The sequence below is a fragment of the Zalophus californianus genome, chromosome 6 (genome assembly GCF_009762305.2).
Source record: "Zalophus californianus isolate mZalCal1 chromosome 6, mZalCal1.pri.v2, whole genome shotgun sequence".
Classification (NCBI taxonomy): domain Eukaryota; kingdom Metazoa; phylum Chordata; class Mammalia; order Carnivora; family Otariidae; genus Zalophus; species Zalophus californianus.
The window spans coordinates 2,677,545-2,693,027 of NC_045600.1; the positions used below are offsets into that span (position 1 = coordinate 2,677,545).

General features: G+C 55.2%; 1 protein-coding gene across 1 annotated transcript in view; it reads right to left on the reverse strand.

Annotated features, from left to right (window-relative positions):
- Positions 1-3,624: 3,624 nt before the first annotated feature.
- TRAF3 (TNF receptor associated factor 3) overlaps positions 3,625-15,483 on the reverse strand; it is a 110,987-nt gene continuing 99,128 nt past the window's right edge. Inside the window, 2 exon segments of the mRNA XM_027569288.2 lie at positions 3,625-9,543; positions 10,475-10,649. Of these exon segments, the coding sequence (XP_027425089.2) occupies positions 8,972-9,543; positions 10,475-10,649 (747 nt within the window). The 3' untranslated portion in view covers positions 3,625-8,971.

Sequence of the window (15,483 nt, forward strand, 5' to 3'; positions counted from 1 at the left end):
GGATCCAGCCTCAAGAACAGTTTTGGGGTGGCTCCTGTGCTCCCAAGTTCCCCAGCTCCTTCACCCCCACCTCTGTCCCTGCTTCGCTGTGTGACTTTGGGTAGTCTCCTGCACATCTCTGGGCCTTACTGTCCCTCTCCAGCATGCATGATTCTCTTCCCACACAGGGAAAGGAAGGTGAGGTGGTGGCCGTGGGACGATGGGGGTGCAGCCCCTCTTGGCAGGGCTTCCCCTTTAAGACTCTGGTCTCTGCATGAAGTCACCTCTCCAGAGGGGCCACTGTGGGCCTCCCCACGGTCAGCATCCTCCGCCATGTGCCCTGGGGCCTGGAGCACAGGGGCCACCCCAAAAATATGTGTGGGAAGAAGGGATGGCTGACACTCCCCACAGGCAGCCGGGTCACCTGCAGGGCCTGCGGGTCCTGGAATAGTCCCCGGCCCCGACCTGTGACTTCCCTGTCCATCTCCGGGTGGCTCCCGGCCTTGCGTTGGTGCGCACTCCTGGGGCCAGGCATGTAGCGGGGGCTGGGAGCACGGCCCTCCTGGACCTGCTGTTGGCCGGGGAGGTGGAGGAGGGACACCCCACACGGTTCTGAGTGGGGCTCGGAAGGAGCAGGGATGGGGGGGCAGAGGGTGCGGTGACCACGAGGGAGCCACTCGGGAAGGCGGCCAGGGCAGGCCTCTGTGAGGAGGTGCCACTGCACACAGCGTGTGACGCCTGGGGGGGTGGCCCAGCGGGCCAAGGTCAGCACGGAGTGTCTCCTGCCAGGCCGGTGGCCACAGTGGCTGAGAGCACGCCCTCCCGGCTCCGAGAGCGCTTTTCACGGGGCCTCATGCCGCCCCAGACGCCCTAACATGCTTTCCCCTCCGGGGTGCGCCCCACCGCCAGCTCGTGGCCCCGGGCCTGGCGGAGGGGAGTAGCTGCGGGGGCCTCTCAGTTCTGCCTTCCTCCGAGGCCGACCCTGAGGGTCAAGGCGCAGACCCCTTCTGCGGGCCTTCTGTTCTCCTCGCGGCCGGGGTGTTTTCACAGAGCCTCCTGGATTTCAGGATTTGGATTATACCGCTGTCCGCTTTCAGGAAACCCACGCTTGACACCGAGCCACCCCAGCTCGAGGTCTTCACCCATTTGGGGTGCCAGGAGCGTCCTGCAGGGTGAGCGACAATCACGGAGGACCAGCAGAGCGCAGGGAGGGCTCCAGGAGATGCGCCCCCCCTCGCCAGACCTCCATGTTCTTGCTTGAAAGGGACCCTCAGAGACCGGGCATCTCTGACCAAGTGCGGTGGTCGGTGGCCTCAGACATTTTTCCGGGTTTGGTCCTCGGCCCGTGTGGGACGGTCCTGCTTCCGTGTGCAGAGCAAGAGCACGGGGGGCCGGGAGCCTGCCGCACGAGAGGCCTTTCACGGTCCTGCACCCTTGTTCTGAGCGTGTTCTAGTTTGTCCTCAGAAGTCCTGGCTGAAAGGGTTTGGAACAGAGCGGCCCCACCCCGTCCCCCAGAGCCATGGGCTGCAGCAAGGGTCCCAGTGCACTGCCTGGCAGTCTCCCTGGTCCCAGCTCACAGGGAGAGCCGGGCTGTCCCCAGGGCCGACTCCAGGGACCAAGGCCAAGGCCGTGGCTGGTCTGATTGCTGTGCTGCTACGCTCAGTCCTGGGAGCGGTCTGGGCTCAGGGGGAGGAGCTGCACAGATCACCCCGTTTCTCATCGCACACACTCTCTGCTGTTGGCCGGCAGCCTGGATCTGCAGCCGCCTCTGCCGGGGGTTCCCCGGGGCGCCTCTGGCCCACGTGCAACCAGCAGGGGCACTCTTCTGGGGTATACGGCTCACTCCCCTTCCTGTACAACTCAAAAAAAACTCCAAAAGGCTGAAAGAAAAGCATCCAGTTTCTGAAATTCCGGCTGAGTGCATCCCTTCCGAAGGAGCTGGGAAACCCCAAGTCCACGTGGCTCCGTGGCTGCCCAGCCCACAGGACTGTCCACACTGTCAGTCCAGGCTGTCCTCAGGGGCTCTGGCTTCCATGGCCGTGGGCCACCTGCAGTGTCGCTCAGTGGTCCTGGTGTGGCTGAGGCCACAGTGGGAGCCCAGGCCTGAGTGCCAGAGAGACAATGGAGCGCAAGCCTCTCACCACAGGGGTGGGCGGACTTGGGAGCCTCCACACAGAGGGACATGGTGCCCTTCTCTGGGTTCTGGGTGTGGGAGCCTGCATTAGGAAGAGCCGGGGGGCCCTGGGCTCCCCACTCTGTGCTTCACTGCAGGGCTGAGGGCATGGGCCGGCGGGCCCCCCAGCATCGGACAGCAGGAACAGCGTGTCCTGAGACCCTGGATGGGTCCGGCCCTTCCTGCTGCAGTGGGGCTGCAGAGCAGACCCCTGGAGGGGCAGGACCGTGGGGGAGGGGCTGGGCAGTACCCATGATCTTTGCATCAGTGCTGGAAAGCAGGCTCCACAATGGGTAATTTGGGGGGTCCTCAAGGGCTTCCTGCCCCTGGACCTGGTCCATAGAACCACCCAGAGAAATGCTGAGCTGGGAGGGGTCATGCTGGCCCTCTACCCCCCGACACTCCCATGAGCAGCTGTTTAGAACTGGTTGCCTGGCGGGGTGCCCGGCTGGCTCAAGAGCATGCAACTCTTGATCTCAGGGTCGTGAGTTAGAGCCCCATGCTAGGTGTAGAGATTATTGAAATAAATAAAAATTAAAAAAAAACAAAAACACAACACCTGATTGCCTGGAGCCCTCACAAGCACCTGAATGGTCAGCACTGGTTTTTTTTTGTTTGTTTTGTTTTGTTTTTTTAGGATTTATTTATTTAGGGGTGCCTGGTGGCTCAGTCAGTTAAGTGTCTGACTCTGGGTTTCGGTGCAGGTCATGATCTCAGGGTCATGTGATCGAGCGCAACAATGGGTTCCGCGCTGAGCATGGAGCCTGCTTGAGATTTTGTGGGAGGAGGGGGGCAAAGGGAGGAGGAGAGAGAGAATCTCAAGCAGACTCCCCACTGATCCCAGGACCCCAGGATCACGACCTGAGCCAAAATCAAGAGTCAGCCACGCCACCTACTGAGCCACCCAGGCACCCTGGTACAGCTTTTTAATCACCACCTTTCAGAAAGGAGATAGATGCTGTTCTTCCATTTGACAGATGAGGAACTGAGGCTCAAAGAACCCAAAGGCCTCACGGCGGATGAAGGTGGGGAGCTGGGCAGGTCCCGGGTCCGGGGCCCATCCACCGTGCCAGATGCCCGGGCATGGACCTGGTGGGAGGGTGAGGGCCACGGCGCCTGCTCTGGACCAAGCCGCAGACTTGAGAGCATGGTTGCGGGGCGCACCAGCCTCCGGGACGCGCGGAAGTCGGCGCTCCACCTGCAGGGGAGGCCAGGAGGCCGCAGGAAGGGACGGCTGCATCGTCTGCAGGGTCTCGTGTAAACCGAGCACGTGGGACCCCCTTTTCAAACATCGAGAGTTCTAAGACGGTGACAGCAGAGCCTGAAGCCAAGCGTGGGCCCTTTTGAGCATGGGGCTGTGTGGCCACGCAGGCCACTAAGGCCACTTCTGAGAGGAGAGGCGGGAGGGAAAGGCCAGGGCATTGCCGGGTGCTTAGGAGAGACGGCGGAAAAAGAAACCCAGACTCCTTAGTCAGATTTATTTTCCTCTAATCAGACAGTTTAGCATTTCAAAGTTTTGCATTCTACACTCTTACAAACTTTAGTTGTTAGCATCAGAAACACAAAAACATCGCAAGACCTCAAAACACAAATAAATACCAAATAAAACCACACACGATATACAGTAAACAAAAATATAAAACATAATAATGCTATCAGAAAATCAGACATGTTGTTAACTCACATTAACAACATGATTATTGCTGAGCAATAACATACTGTCTTTTTGTTGTTTTTTCTTAGAAGAGCAGAAACACACAGGACGTGAATCACTGGTCACAATCACTTGGAGTGTCAAGATGGGTCCTCACAGCGAGCGGTTACTACAGACGGCAATTTTTAAAACAGGCAGATTAAAAATACAGAGTCAAATGGGAGATTGGCCTTCTTTGGTCTTTGTTTTTGGGTAATAGAACTGAACGAAGAGGTGTGCCATCAGAGAAAGAATGCAATTCTAAAAACCTGACAATTGTCTACATGGATTCACACACTTCCTTGACCACAGATGTTATTTTATAGGTAATTCTTGTAGAAATCCTTGGAAATAATGCCGGCTTTTGTGTTTACCAATTAACTCGTTTAGTTTGCTGTTGAAGGTTATCTGACTTGTCTACTAGGGGACTGAGTTATAAAAACCAATCACCACTAACGGCAGGAGTGGTACAGCCATCCTGGACTTGAACCTCTTTTTCAATGCAAGAATTCACAAGAGACTCCAGATACAGCAGCAGCAGGAGAAATGAAAGGCCAAGCATTGCTAGGTGCCACTGGGGCCTCCTCAGACAGGACTAACCACCTGCGCCCGGGACACACCGCTGGGACGCTCCCTTCCCCCGTGGGCCCCAGCTCCCTGGAGACAGCCTGCCCCGCCGCGGGGCAGACAGTAATGACGACACGGGAGCCACACACGGACCTCATCTGACTTAGAGCCCAGTGGACGTATTCTACTTTGGAGAAAATAAAACTGTTGAGATTTGCAAACTGAAGACAGAACCATGGTCTTGGGCTGAGAAGCTGATTGGGTGACAGACCCCTCATTCACCTCTCAGACGCTCACAAATGCAGACGAGCGCCTGGAGCTCTCCCCAGCTCTCCTCCGCAGTCTGAGAAAGATCCGGACCAGAAGTAAGAAAACAGTATCTTACAGCTCTGCTGACTACCCAGAGCAGAGGGACGCGCTTCGGAGGCCTGAGGTTGGGGCAAGAGGTACCAGGAGGAGTGTGACCTCCCGCCCGGCCCCGCGCAGACGCCGGGAGCCGATGCCGGTGGCGGCGGCCCTCCGTCGTGCAGAGTAAGAAGGAGGTGTGCACCCCCAGGGTGTGAGCTGCAGAGGGGTCCTGCCACTCTGCCCGCCTCCCTTGACAGGGAAAGGGCCCACCGCAGGACCCTGCCGTGTGGAAGGGTCTGTCCAGACATCCCTTCCTCTACCGGCTGTCCCTCCAGCCGCAGGACGCCAGGCCTGCCGTGGGTGACCACGACACTGCCCGCTGATGACAGCTGCAGGCCTCACCTGGGACATGTGGTGAGGGACACGAAGACCCTGCCTCACCAAGGTGGGCCCCAGTGGTCGAGGGGAAGCCGCAGGGGCATCCGCGGTGCCAGAGAGCCCCCTGGAAGCTGGCCGGCATGTGAAGGGCCCGGTGGCGACTGCCGCCGTGGAGGACGGGCTTTCCCGTGCTCCACAGCCCCGTGGGGTCACAAGGCAAAGGAAAAACTGCATTGCGGCGGGAAAGGAAAGGCGCATCTTGGCCCAGAGCTGCTTGCTCGACCTGCAGCCTCGCAGACGCTGCTCTGGGAACAGGCTGCGCACTGGGGCTGGGGCAGCGGCCCCCACGGTGCCTCCTCCGTCCACCTGCACAGCCAGTCACTCCCAGAGCGGCAGCAGGTCTCAGAACAACTCACAAGAATACCTATGGTCTCCTCTGTGTTACCCGCGGGCCCCGGAAACTGGAAAACCCAACTTCTAGAAGAGGCCCAGGGGAGCGGATTCCAGCTGCCAGGTGCCACTGGGCCACGCAAAGCCTCCCGGTGTCCCGGGCAAGGGCCCGCCCTCCCGCCGACCCCGCCGTGTACCCCCAAGCAGGCGCCCACTCTCACATTCAAGCCCGGCCCGGGCGCCCCCCACCCCGGTGGCCTCCGTGGTCGGCGCAGAGTGGGCCAGAGCGTGTGTCCGGAGAACCCCACGAGGCAAGTTGAGATGGGGAGCGGTCTTCGCGTCCAGTACGCGGCTGACCGGGAAGCCGACTGGCTCAATTCACGCACAAGACTCGGTGTTGGTTTCTCTAAAGCATCAGAACAGTTTTGTCCCATGGGGAATTTTGTCACTTTTAGGAAATAGAAAAGTGCAGCCAATACATACTGCGTGTGACATGTTTCGTTTGTGGCTGGGACCCTGTGAAGCCAGGAGGGCCGGCCGCTCCGGGGCCACAGCCCAAGGCCAGCCCCGGGCGGCAAGCACCAGACCAGGGCACCGAGGAGTCAGGACGGAAGCCACACCAGGTGCGTCCATCAGGGCAGCACCACCCGCTCAGGTCCTTCAGGAGGCCGCGGTCCACAAAGTCCCAAGTGCACAAGAGGAAAGAGGTGCACAGTGGCCAAAAGGCATACGACCCCGTTAACACGAACTATTTTCAAGCCACAGGATGAGGCTTCCGCTGTGGCCCATCTGCATCCCAGGGGACGGTGCCAGCCGGTGATGCCACGTCCTATGGGCTCCCTGGAGGAGGCCAAAGGGGCCTGTCATCTCCCACAAGGAGCGTGTCTGGGAGGGGCTGCTGGGAAAGTCCCCCCACCACAGGACAGAGACTTCCAGAAGTGCTCCCAGGTGGCCCACCCCCAGAAGAATTCCAACCAGGAGAGGCAAAGTATTGTTTTTTTTTGTTGTTGTTGTTGTTGTTGTTGTTTTACCAGACTGAGATGTTGCTTATCTCAAATTTGTTAATATTGTCCATACTTTTAGTGAAGGGGGAGGAAGTTGCAGGAAAGCCACCCAAAGCCGGGCAGGGGCCACCTGGCGTCCTCTCCCAACTGGGTGTCCAGGATAGAACCAGGGCAGGGTCTGGAGGATGTCGGGGACACCTTCAAGGTAACAGGGGTCCCGCAGCACCTGCAGGACGTCCTTCGTCTACGAACAGGGACACACGACTCCTCATGGACGGGACCGAAGACACAGACTCGCCCTCAAAGCAATGGCGGGGGGGGGAGCAGGGTGGAGAAAATAAAAAAGATGAAAACGAGCACTGAACTGCGCAAGGGCGTGGCAGGTGCCGGGAACCAAGGAGGTCACTTATGGAAGGGGACGGTGTGCGCTAGGAGGGCACTTCCAGCAGGCACTGGGGCGGAGGCACGCCCAGGGCAGATGGCAGCACCAGAGACACGGCGGGCCACCGGGCACCAGCCCAACCGTCCCCGCACGACCACGGGGAAGCCCAGAGGCAGGCAGTCTGAGGTGCGCGGCCCAGCTGGCCAATTGTGGGCGCGTCTTTTGGATGAGCGGCACAGATGCGGTGGTTCACACACACTGGTTTTGCCTAAGAAGCACCCGTCACGTGTAGCACCCATCAGTGGTAAGAGCACCCATGGAGCATGGTGCATAGCAGAGGGGCACAGGGAGGCAGGGCTCCGGCTTCTAATCACAGTTGGACCATTGAGAGAAGGTAAACAGTGAGTTGAGAAAACGCCGTCTGGGCAGGCGCAGGCTGGGACGGTCCCGAGACCACCCTTCCCGAGAGAACGGTGGTTCCGGGACCCTGTCAGCAAGCCTGGGCGGGCCCCCCAAGAGCGGCAGTCTCTGGAATGCTCAGAGGGTTCTGCTCCGTGGGGGGTGGACTCCCATGACCCGGGGGCGGGGGGGAGACCCGGAGAGGTGCCGTGGCTACCCCCCTCCTGCCCCCGGGGTGGGAGCAAGCCCGCGCTGGGGCTGGGCAGCTCACTTTGGGGGCCCAGAGATTCGGAATCTGTGATAATTGAGCAGTGGAGGCTCCAGAAGCTGAAGACGAGCCTGGCTTCCTCAGCAGGAACTGGGCTGTCTGAGGGCCCTTGAAGAGGCAGAGATCTAGTGGTCGAGAGAAAAGTCAGGTTAAGCTATCACCTTCTAGAGTTACAGTGAACACAAAGCCAGGGTCGAGAAGCAGCAGGTCACGTCTAAGGCACATGTACAGTATGCCACCACCTCTACACAATGTTGCCTTTGGAGACTGTTAACAAAACGCAGCAATGTGACAAAATGAAGAAACACACCTGCTGTGGCCTCCTCCAGCACGAGCCACCTGCCCACCCCCCGGGCGCTGGACACCGAAGGTCAGAGCTGTCAGCAATAGAGAGAGTGTCTGAACAGAGGGGGCAGAATTTTAAAAGCCTACAGGATTTTGTTTAGAACTCCAAAGTTCAACAAATGCCCTATTTTAGGGTGAAAACAATTATAAATCTGAAAATGATGCACAGCATCCATGAGCAGTTTCCCTTTCATAGTAATTTTGAAGTAGTGTCATTAACTACGACAGATATTGAAGGTTTACATTTCTAACGAGAAATAACAGCAGATTGAATAGTTTCTTTCCTATCACAAGTGATAACCAGTGTTTGATATTTTACATTTTCTTCCAAGAAATATCAGTCTATCAACGTTTTAAAATAAAATGTTTGCAATAACAATTATCTTAGAACTTTAAATTAAAAAATGATTCTGAATTAGACTTTCAAAAAAGACCTAGTTGTACTTTAGGGTCTTCTGACAAACAAATTATTAAAACAGAGACCAGATGAGGCCTTAAAAATAGACAATATACTATATTTGAAACAAGATTGCACTCTTGAATTTTAGAATATATCAGAATTGCATTATTATTTCATAAATTCTTCTTTTACTTAACATGCTGACATGTCCAGCTATTCCCAGGTGTGTGTGTGTGTGTGTGTGTGTGTGTGTGTACATGTGTGTGCGTGTGTGTACATGTGTGTGCGTGTTTTTTTTTGGTGTTCAAGTTTAAGGAAGAAAAATCATGGTTCTTTTGCTTAGCATATATGTTTTCCACCTTAATTAACTAGATCTTTAAAAATGAAAATGAAAACCTTCTCTGACAGGAGTATTTATCACGTCGAAGGATAAATAATTCTTCAGAGTGGAGTGTTGCTAGTCTATTAGAAAACATGTCCGGTGTGTCCTCACGCGTGGCTCCTCCCGCCGGCCCGCGGCCACCTTCTGCTGCTTCCTCCTTTCCACAAGGTCCTTTTCTGAGCACGAGGACCTCGGTGGAGACAGCCGGTTCAAACCCCCCAGAGGAGTTGCCTTCTGCTCAATCCACCTCCCCAGTGACTTGTCAGGGGTCCGGCAGATCCGAAGTATCCACTATGACTTTAATAAAAATGGTATCATCTTTAATATATGTCCCGTTTTCTAGCACAGTTTGGGCCACAAACACTGGGCAGCCAGAGGCAATATTCATCTCCCCGGTGGGCTTCTTGAAGCTGCTGCTGTTGGGGTCCGGCTTGAACGCATCTCCCAGGTGACGCCGAGAGGACCCCTGATCCATCAGCATGAGCGTCACTTTCTGCTTGAATGGCCAAGGAAGCAGAGCATCGTACTCTCCGCGCATAATGACAAAAAACAGCGACAAATGCGTCCCCTTCCCCATGCCATCCCCGTTCAGGTAGACCCTGGCACACATCTTATAGCCAAAATAGCCCGTGTAGAAAGGCTGGCTGTAAAGAGACAGGGTCTTCCCCATGACGGCTTCCTGCTTCCGCCGCTTATAATCGCGGATCTTCCAAATCAGCACGCCATTGTAGCTGGCTGTCTCCAGGACCTGGAAGCGCAGGTCCATGTCGGCCAGGCGGATGTCGTGGACACTCAGCATCTGGTCGTGCCGGCTCAGCTGGGACTCCAGCAAGCCTGCCGTGGGTGAGGAGAGATAGGGTGAAGGAGGGCCGTGAGTGTCAGGAAGGTGGGAGGAGCCCATTCCCGCCAGCACCGGCACTAAACGGAATGGGCTTCTGAGGAGAAGACAAGTACCTGGTACGTCTCCTGAAAAACAGGCCTCAGATCCCTGCCTCGTTGGCCCCCCACACCCACGGCCATGGCCTGCTGGGAGGCAACACCTGGGGGACATAGGGCCTGTGTGTCACAGGGCACATCACCGCAGGGCCCTCTCTCCCAAGGGCACCCTCAGAGCCTCGCTGGGGGCAGGGAAAGGCCACCTTCTTGCTCACATGCCCCTGCCTTCCAGCCTGATGCTCAGAGTCACCTGTGCCCTGCGTAGCCTCTCGCCATTCCCGTCCTCGGCTTAACCCAATGGGGGGTGGGGGCGGTGGACGTTGCCATAACCTCAGTTCTTCTGCACCATTAATCCTTGTCATGCAAACATTCAGAATATTCACTCAGTCCCCAAAGCAGCTTCTAGATATCAGAAACACACTGGCTGAGCACACCGCAGGGTCTTGTGCTCACCTGCTTGTCACTTCTGTCCCTTGGGCCTCTCCCTCACCTCCTCCCACCCCCCCAGAAGCCCTGCCCTCTGCCTGGTGTCCACCCTATACCTCCTCTCTACCGTGCTGGCATCCCACGGAGGGGGTGTGTCTAGGTGCGAGATGTTTCTCTCTCAAAGGCCTCTCTGGCTGGAAAGTCATCACACCTCTGAACGAGTAGTATGTCGCTAGAAATCACTGCTCAAGGTGGTGTGTGCCCAACGTACCACCTACCTACCAGCTCAAGCCCCCAGACCTGGCCAGGCTGGCCAGGCTCCCCAGAACAGACCAGGACGCACGCTGCCCGCTCCAGACCCCCCCGACCACCCTGCGCCCGCGCCTGCCCCTGCCGCCCCCACCTGTGTTCCGCGCCGCCTGTCCTGCACTCTTGTCCACACTCTCCAGCTCTGTCACTCGGTTCTGCAGGGATTCCACGCTGCTCTTCATGCTGTCTGCTTCTTCCCAGTTCTGCCGGAAGGGACGGATCTCTTTGTCCAGCTCTTTCAGTTTCTCCGCCTGGCTGTCTATCACTCGCTTCCAAATCAAAGGCATCAGAAAGGTAAAACACAGTTAGAACTCCGCAGACCCTGTGCTACTGGCACCAGACACCAGCTGGTTAGGAAGGACAGCCGGCTCCCACACAGGCATCTCACCGGTCGCCCAGGCACATCTCAGGGGACGCAGGGGCCACAGGTCCCTAGCCCAGAGGAGGGGACCAAGGCAGAGAGAAGCCTCACCCGCCAGCTGCAGGGCACGGGGCCCACACCACTCTGTCCTAGAGCCTCAGGTGCAGGACCCTGGAGCCACACCCATCAGCCGTCGGAAGGTCTCTGTTTCCTAAAGGGCCAAGCCATCTCCAGGGGCCAAAACAACGTGGGTCTCCTACGAGGCTCCCTGACCCAGGGCTGGAGGGGTCACCCTATCTCTGTGGCTGTAGGCAGCACCCCAGGACCCTGCTGGGTCCTGAGAGAGAGCAGCCACCACCCCGCCACCCGCTCCAGAGACCTGGCATCTGCACACGGCCGGCCGCAGATAGAGCCCTGACGGCGCACCTTCAGACCCTGGCTGAAACCGAGAGCCAATGCCTAGGAACGGGGCTTGCTTCCCCCATCCACACGATGCTCAGTGCCCTGTGCCCGCTGGGCACAGAAACACTACTGACAAACATGTGGCTGTTGACAGCGAGGCTGCATTTCATGCTATCTTAATTTAAGTAATCCAGAAAGCCTTTTTTTTTTGCAGAAACACGCAGACCATTTACAACAATAAGCAAAGGCTAAGACTCACACTCCAGCCTGTTTTTAAGGGCAGGTACGCCCACCTGTTGGATGAAGCTGGGACCTAAAGGGTTTTCACTTCTTTTTAAAGATTTTATTCATTTACCTGAGGTGGGGGCGGGGAGCAGCAGAGGGAGAGGGAGAAGCAGGCTCCCCGCTGAGCAGGGAGCCCGATGCGGGGCTCGATCCCAGGACCCTGGGATCATGACCTGAGCCGAAAACAGACGCTTAACCAACTGAGCCACCCCCAGGCATCCCAGGGTTTTCACTTCTAAAAAAGGATTTGCATTTTTTGAAGTGAAGCTCATGAAGGCTGCGTGGTCTGGCCACCAGTGAAGCCGTGAGTAACTGGGCCGCCTCTGAAGCTTCAGGCCACACAGGGGAGAGCCCCAGGGCCTGCTGAGTTCACTTCTCCTTTCGGAAGCCTATTTTTAAACATTCAGTTTCAGCACCTTTGCTGGCTGTTAATAACCACCAAGGAACAAACATGGTAGGTTTGGGTTACTTTTTTGGGGTAGAAGTACAGTGTTACTCTTCCTCTTCTTTCCAAGAAAACCTGGTATTAGCTAACATTGAAAAAGGAAAATGGTTTCTGTAAAGAATACCTCTTCCCACACTGATGTCAATTTGTTTAAATCCATGTGTCTGGAGGCATATTTAATTAGTTCGTGAAGTCTGGGTTCTGGGCACAGCACTACTGGCCTCTCCAAACACCCAAACCCATCATGTATTTCTGATGAGCATCTGCTACTCCACCTGCTAAAGTGACCAGCTGAGCTAACATGGATACTAGTGCGTTTAGGAGGGAGGTTAACGGAAACCTAGGTCATCAGTGGTGGCTCTGAGAGATTCCATTCTGTGGCCTGGTCCACGCTGAGTGAACTGCACGGTGGCCTGGGACAAGCCACGCATCACCCCGCAGCCTCATGCCCCTGAGATAAAACGGGGGTGACAAAGAGGTGCCTCCTCCCCAGGACTGGTGCTGTGCACAGGGCGATGGGCGCGAAGGCACGTGGCGATCTCAGGGACAGAACTGTGGGTGTGAGAGGAGGGCTGCCGTGGGGGCCCCGGGCGCCAGCTCAGTGACAAAGAGTCGGCACATGGGGGCGGGGGGGGGGGGGACACATGCACACACTTGCACACACTCACACATGCATGGATGTGTGCACACAGACAAAGCTCCACCAAGTCACTTAAAAGGAGCCCTCCCTCCCACGTAGCAAGGGACAATGTGGTAGTTTTAAACACTCGTCTCCTTTGTATAAATGGCACAGAGTCAAGCAGAGCACTGATCTCAATCAAATTTTCTCTGCAGAATGCAGCAAACATGATCTCATTCCTCAAGAGCGTTCTACACTCAGCTGCTGTCATCTTTCTATAAAAATAGATCTTAAGGGCGCCTGGGTGGCTCAGATGGTTAAGCGTCTGCCTTCGGCTCAGGTCGTGATCCCAGGGTCCTGGGATCGAGTCCCGTATCGGGCTCCCTGCTCCTTGGGAGCCTGCTTCTCCCTCTGCTTCTCTCTCTCTCTCTCTCTCCCTCTGTCTCTCATGAATGAATAAATAAAATCTTTGAAAAAAAAAAAAAATAGATCTTAAATGCAGGTGTAGAAAAAGAACCCAGGAGCTGAGAGACGGTACAGACTGCAGGTGAGGTAAATAAATCCTAATCAAAAGATTAGCTGCCAGAGCATCAATTCATCAGTGTCATGCACAGTGCACCCGAGGGCTTCAACTACCGTCTCTCTTCCTGTCCCTTGCACCGCTCAGGTCACTGGGACCTCTGTACCAAACACTGTGCCAACGAGACCGTGTGGGGGGTGGCGCAGGGGCCGGGCGGTCCACATGGCTTCAGTCCTGCACTCTGGACTGCAGGAACGACCAGCTCCTCTTGTCTCTGCCAACAACAGGGACACGGGGAGTAAGCAGACACTAAAAAAAGTGGTCTTTTTTTCATGAAGAAAAACAGGTTGTTTAAAAAGTATAATATTAAGAAACTGCCCTTCCTGGGTCAGCAAAAGCAAATACTCTCTTAAATTCCGCTCCCTTTGGCCAACTCTGATCACATCCCTGTCCACCATGTACATCTGGGGCCCTGAGGGACTCTACACTTTATGTGTTGCCACTGTCTCTGGGATTTCAGGGTCTCCTAGAGGATCCGACAAGGAAGGAGATGATACAGAGAGTAACATGTCTGTTGTCACCGTGGTGGTCCGATCCACAGGGCTGGGGGAGCAGGGGAGGGGAAGGTGACGGGAAGGGTTTGGGATGAGGAAGGAATAATGAGGGGCACAGGTGAGCCAGGCTCAGGGTGGACAAGGCTCTGAGGGACCGGGGAGAAGTGCCCCCAGGCCAAGCGTGCTTCACAGATAGCCAAGGCCTCCGGGGACCAGCCACGGAGGCCTTCCACCCACGCTCCCCAAAGACCGAGAGACCCGACTCTGTCGGTTGGGCCAGCCCCACAGTGAAGCACAAGTGAGCTGCCACCTTTCCCGTCACACAGTCGCCCAGACGGGTTCAGCCTACAGAAGCCGCTGCGGGGGAGCAGTGTGCCATCCCAACGCACTCAACAAGATCAGGCGCAAGTTGCACGTCCAGTGTGATTGGAGTCCCTTTCTTCCGACATAGTCTCTTTCCCTCCATGCTTTTCTCTCCGTAGAGAAGAGCAGTGGCAAGTGGCTGCCCTCCTACTTAGGACCCAACAGGGGCACGAACTGTGTGGCTGCTCAGCCTCTGCTGCGCTGGGCGCCGGCAACCCGGTTTCCCCCTTTCTTTCTGGCTTAGAGCTCAGCGGTTTAGTCCCTTACAGAAGTGTTCAAATATAGATCACACACGGTGGAACGATTAAACTCTACTAAAGAGTAAATTAGGGATGTCTGGGGGGCTCAGTCGTTAAGCGCCTGCCTTCGGCTCAGGTCATGGTCCCAGGGTCCTGGGATCGAGCCCCACATCGGGCTCCCTGCTCGATGGGAAGCCTGCTTCACCCTCTCCCACTCCCCCTGCTTGTGTTCCCTCTCTCGCTGTATCTCCCTCTGTCAAATAAATAAATAAATAAAATCTTTAAAAAATTAAATTCAAATTTTTCACCCTGGGAGAAGGGGATGTGGAGGATGTATGTAATGACATCAGAGGTTTCCGACAAACGCCCCAATGACCTCATTATGGAGATCCTAATTTTTCTGGTTATAAATGACAATGCATAAATGAACCCTTTGGTTGTTGATATTTTTAACAGGTGGTTTTCTAGCATTGCTTTAATTTCTGTGTCCTTTCCACGCACTTCTCAGAGCCCCAGGCCAGCAGTATGTTGCTAGTAGCTCAGAGCCAAGTGGGGCATCCCCAACTACATTCCCACGGGCACTCGCCAGCAGGAGGCTTGCTGGTGTTTTATGGGATGTACTTTTTCTGGCTTGATTCAATATCAATGACTTGTACCTTTTCTAACACAGTCTATTATTTCATTGTGTTTTTCCTTGTCTCTGGACAACCACAAAGTTTTAACACAAATGAAATTAATTTCATACATCTCTAGGCAATTCAAGCCACTATGACTAATCTCTGATGTTAAAATGGGAAGAAAGGCATTCTCAAAGACGCTGTGACTCTGAGCTCTTGGAAATAATTTTTTATCTTCCAGATAATTTAAGGAAACGCACCTAAGTAAAAGCACAGCAAAGGCATTTTGGAGGCATGTTAGTGATTCTTCCATGGGTGTGTGAGATACACGTGGGAATCAGTGTACAGACACATACCACGAGGAAGCTAACGTGCAGGGAAGATCTACAGGAATCACACACTAACAGGTACCTGTGTAGGTAACAAACGAGAAGCAACATCTAATGAAGCCCCTTACAGAACAGCAAAGGTTTGCATGCTTGTTTGAGGCGCGTCTGGATCACTATGGTGAGATAAAGTGCAGTGTGTGTGTCACTAGAAAATCCAAAACAAAACAGATTGGCTTCACTTCACTTCAGGAAGTGAAACTTTACACATAACTACTCTTGAACAATATGAAATCTTAAATAATAATAAAAACAGCTAATTTTTTAAAAACACAGGCTTCAAGGCTTACTTCACCAACAGTGAATCAAAGA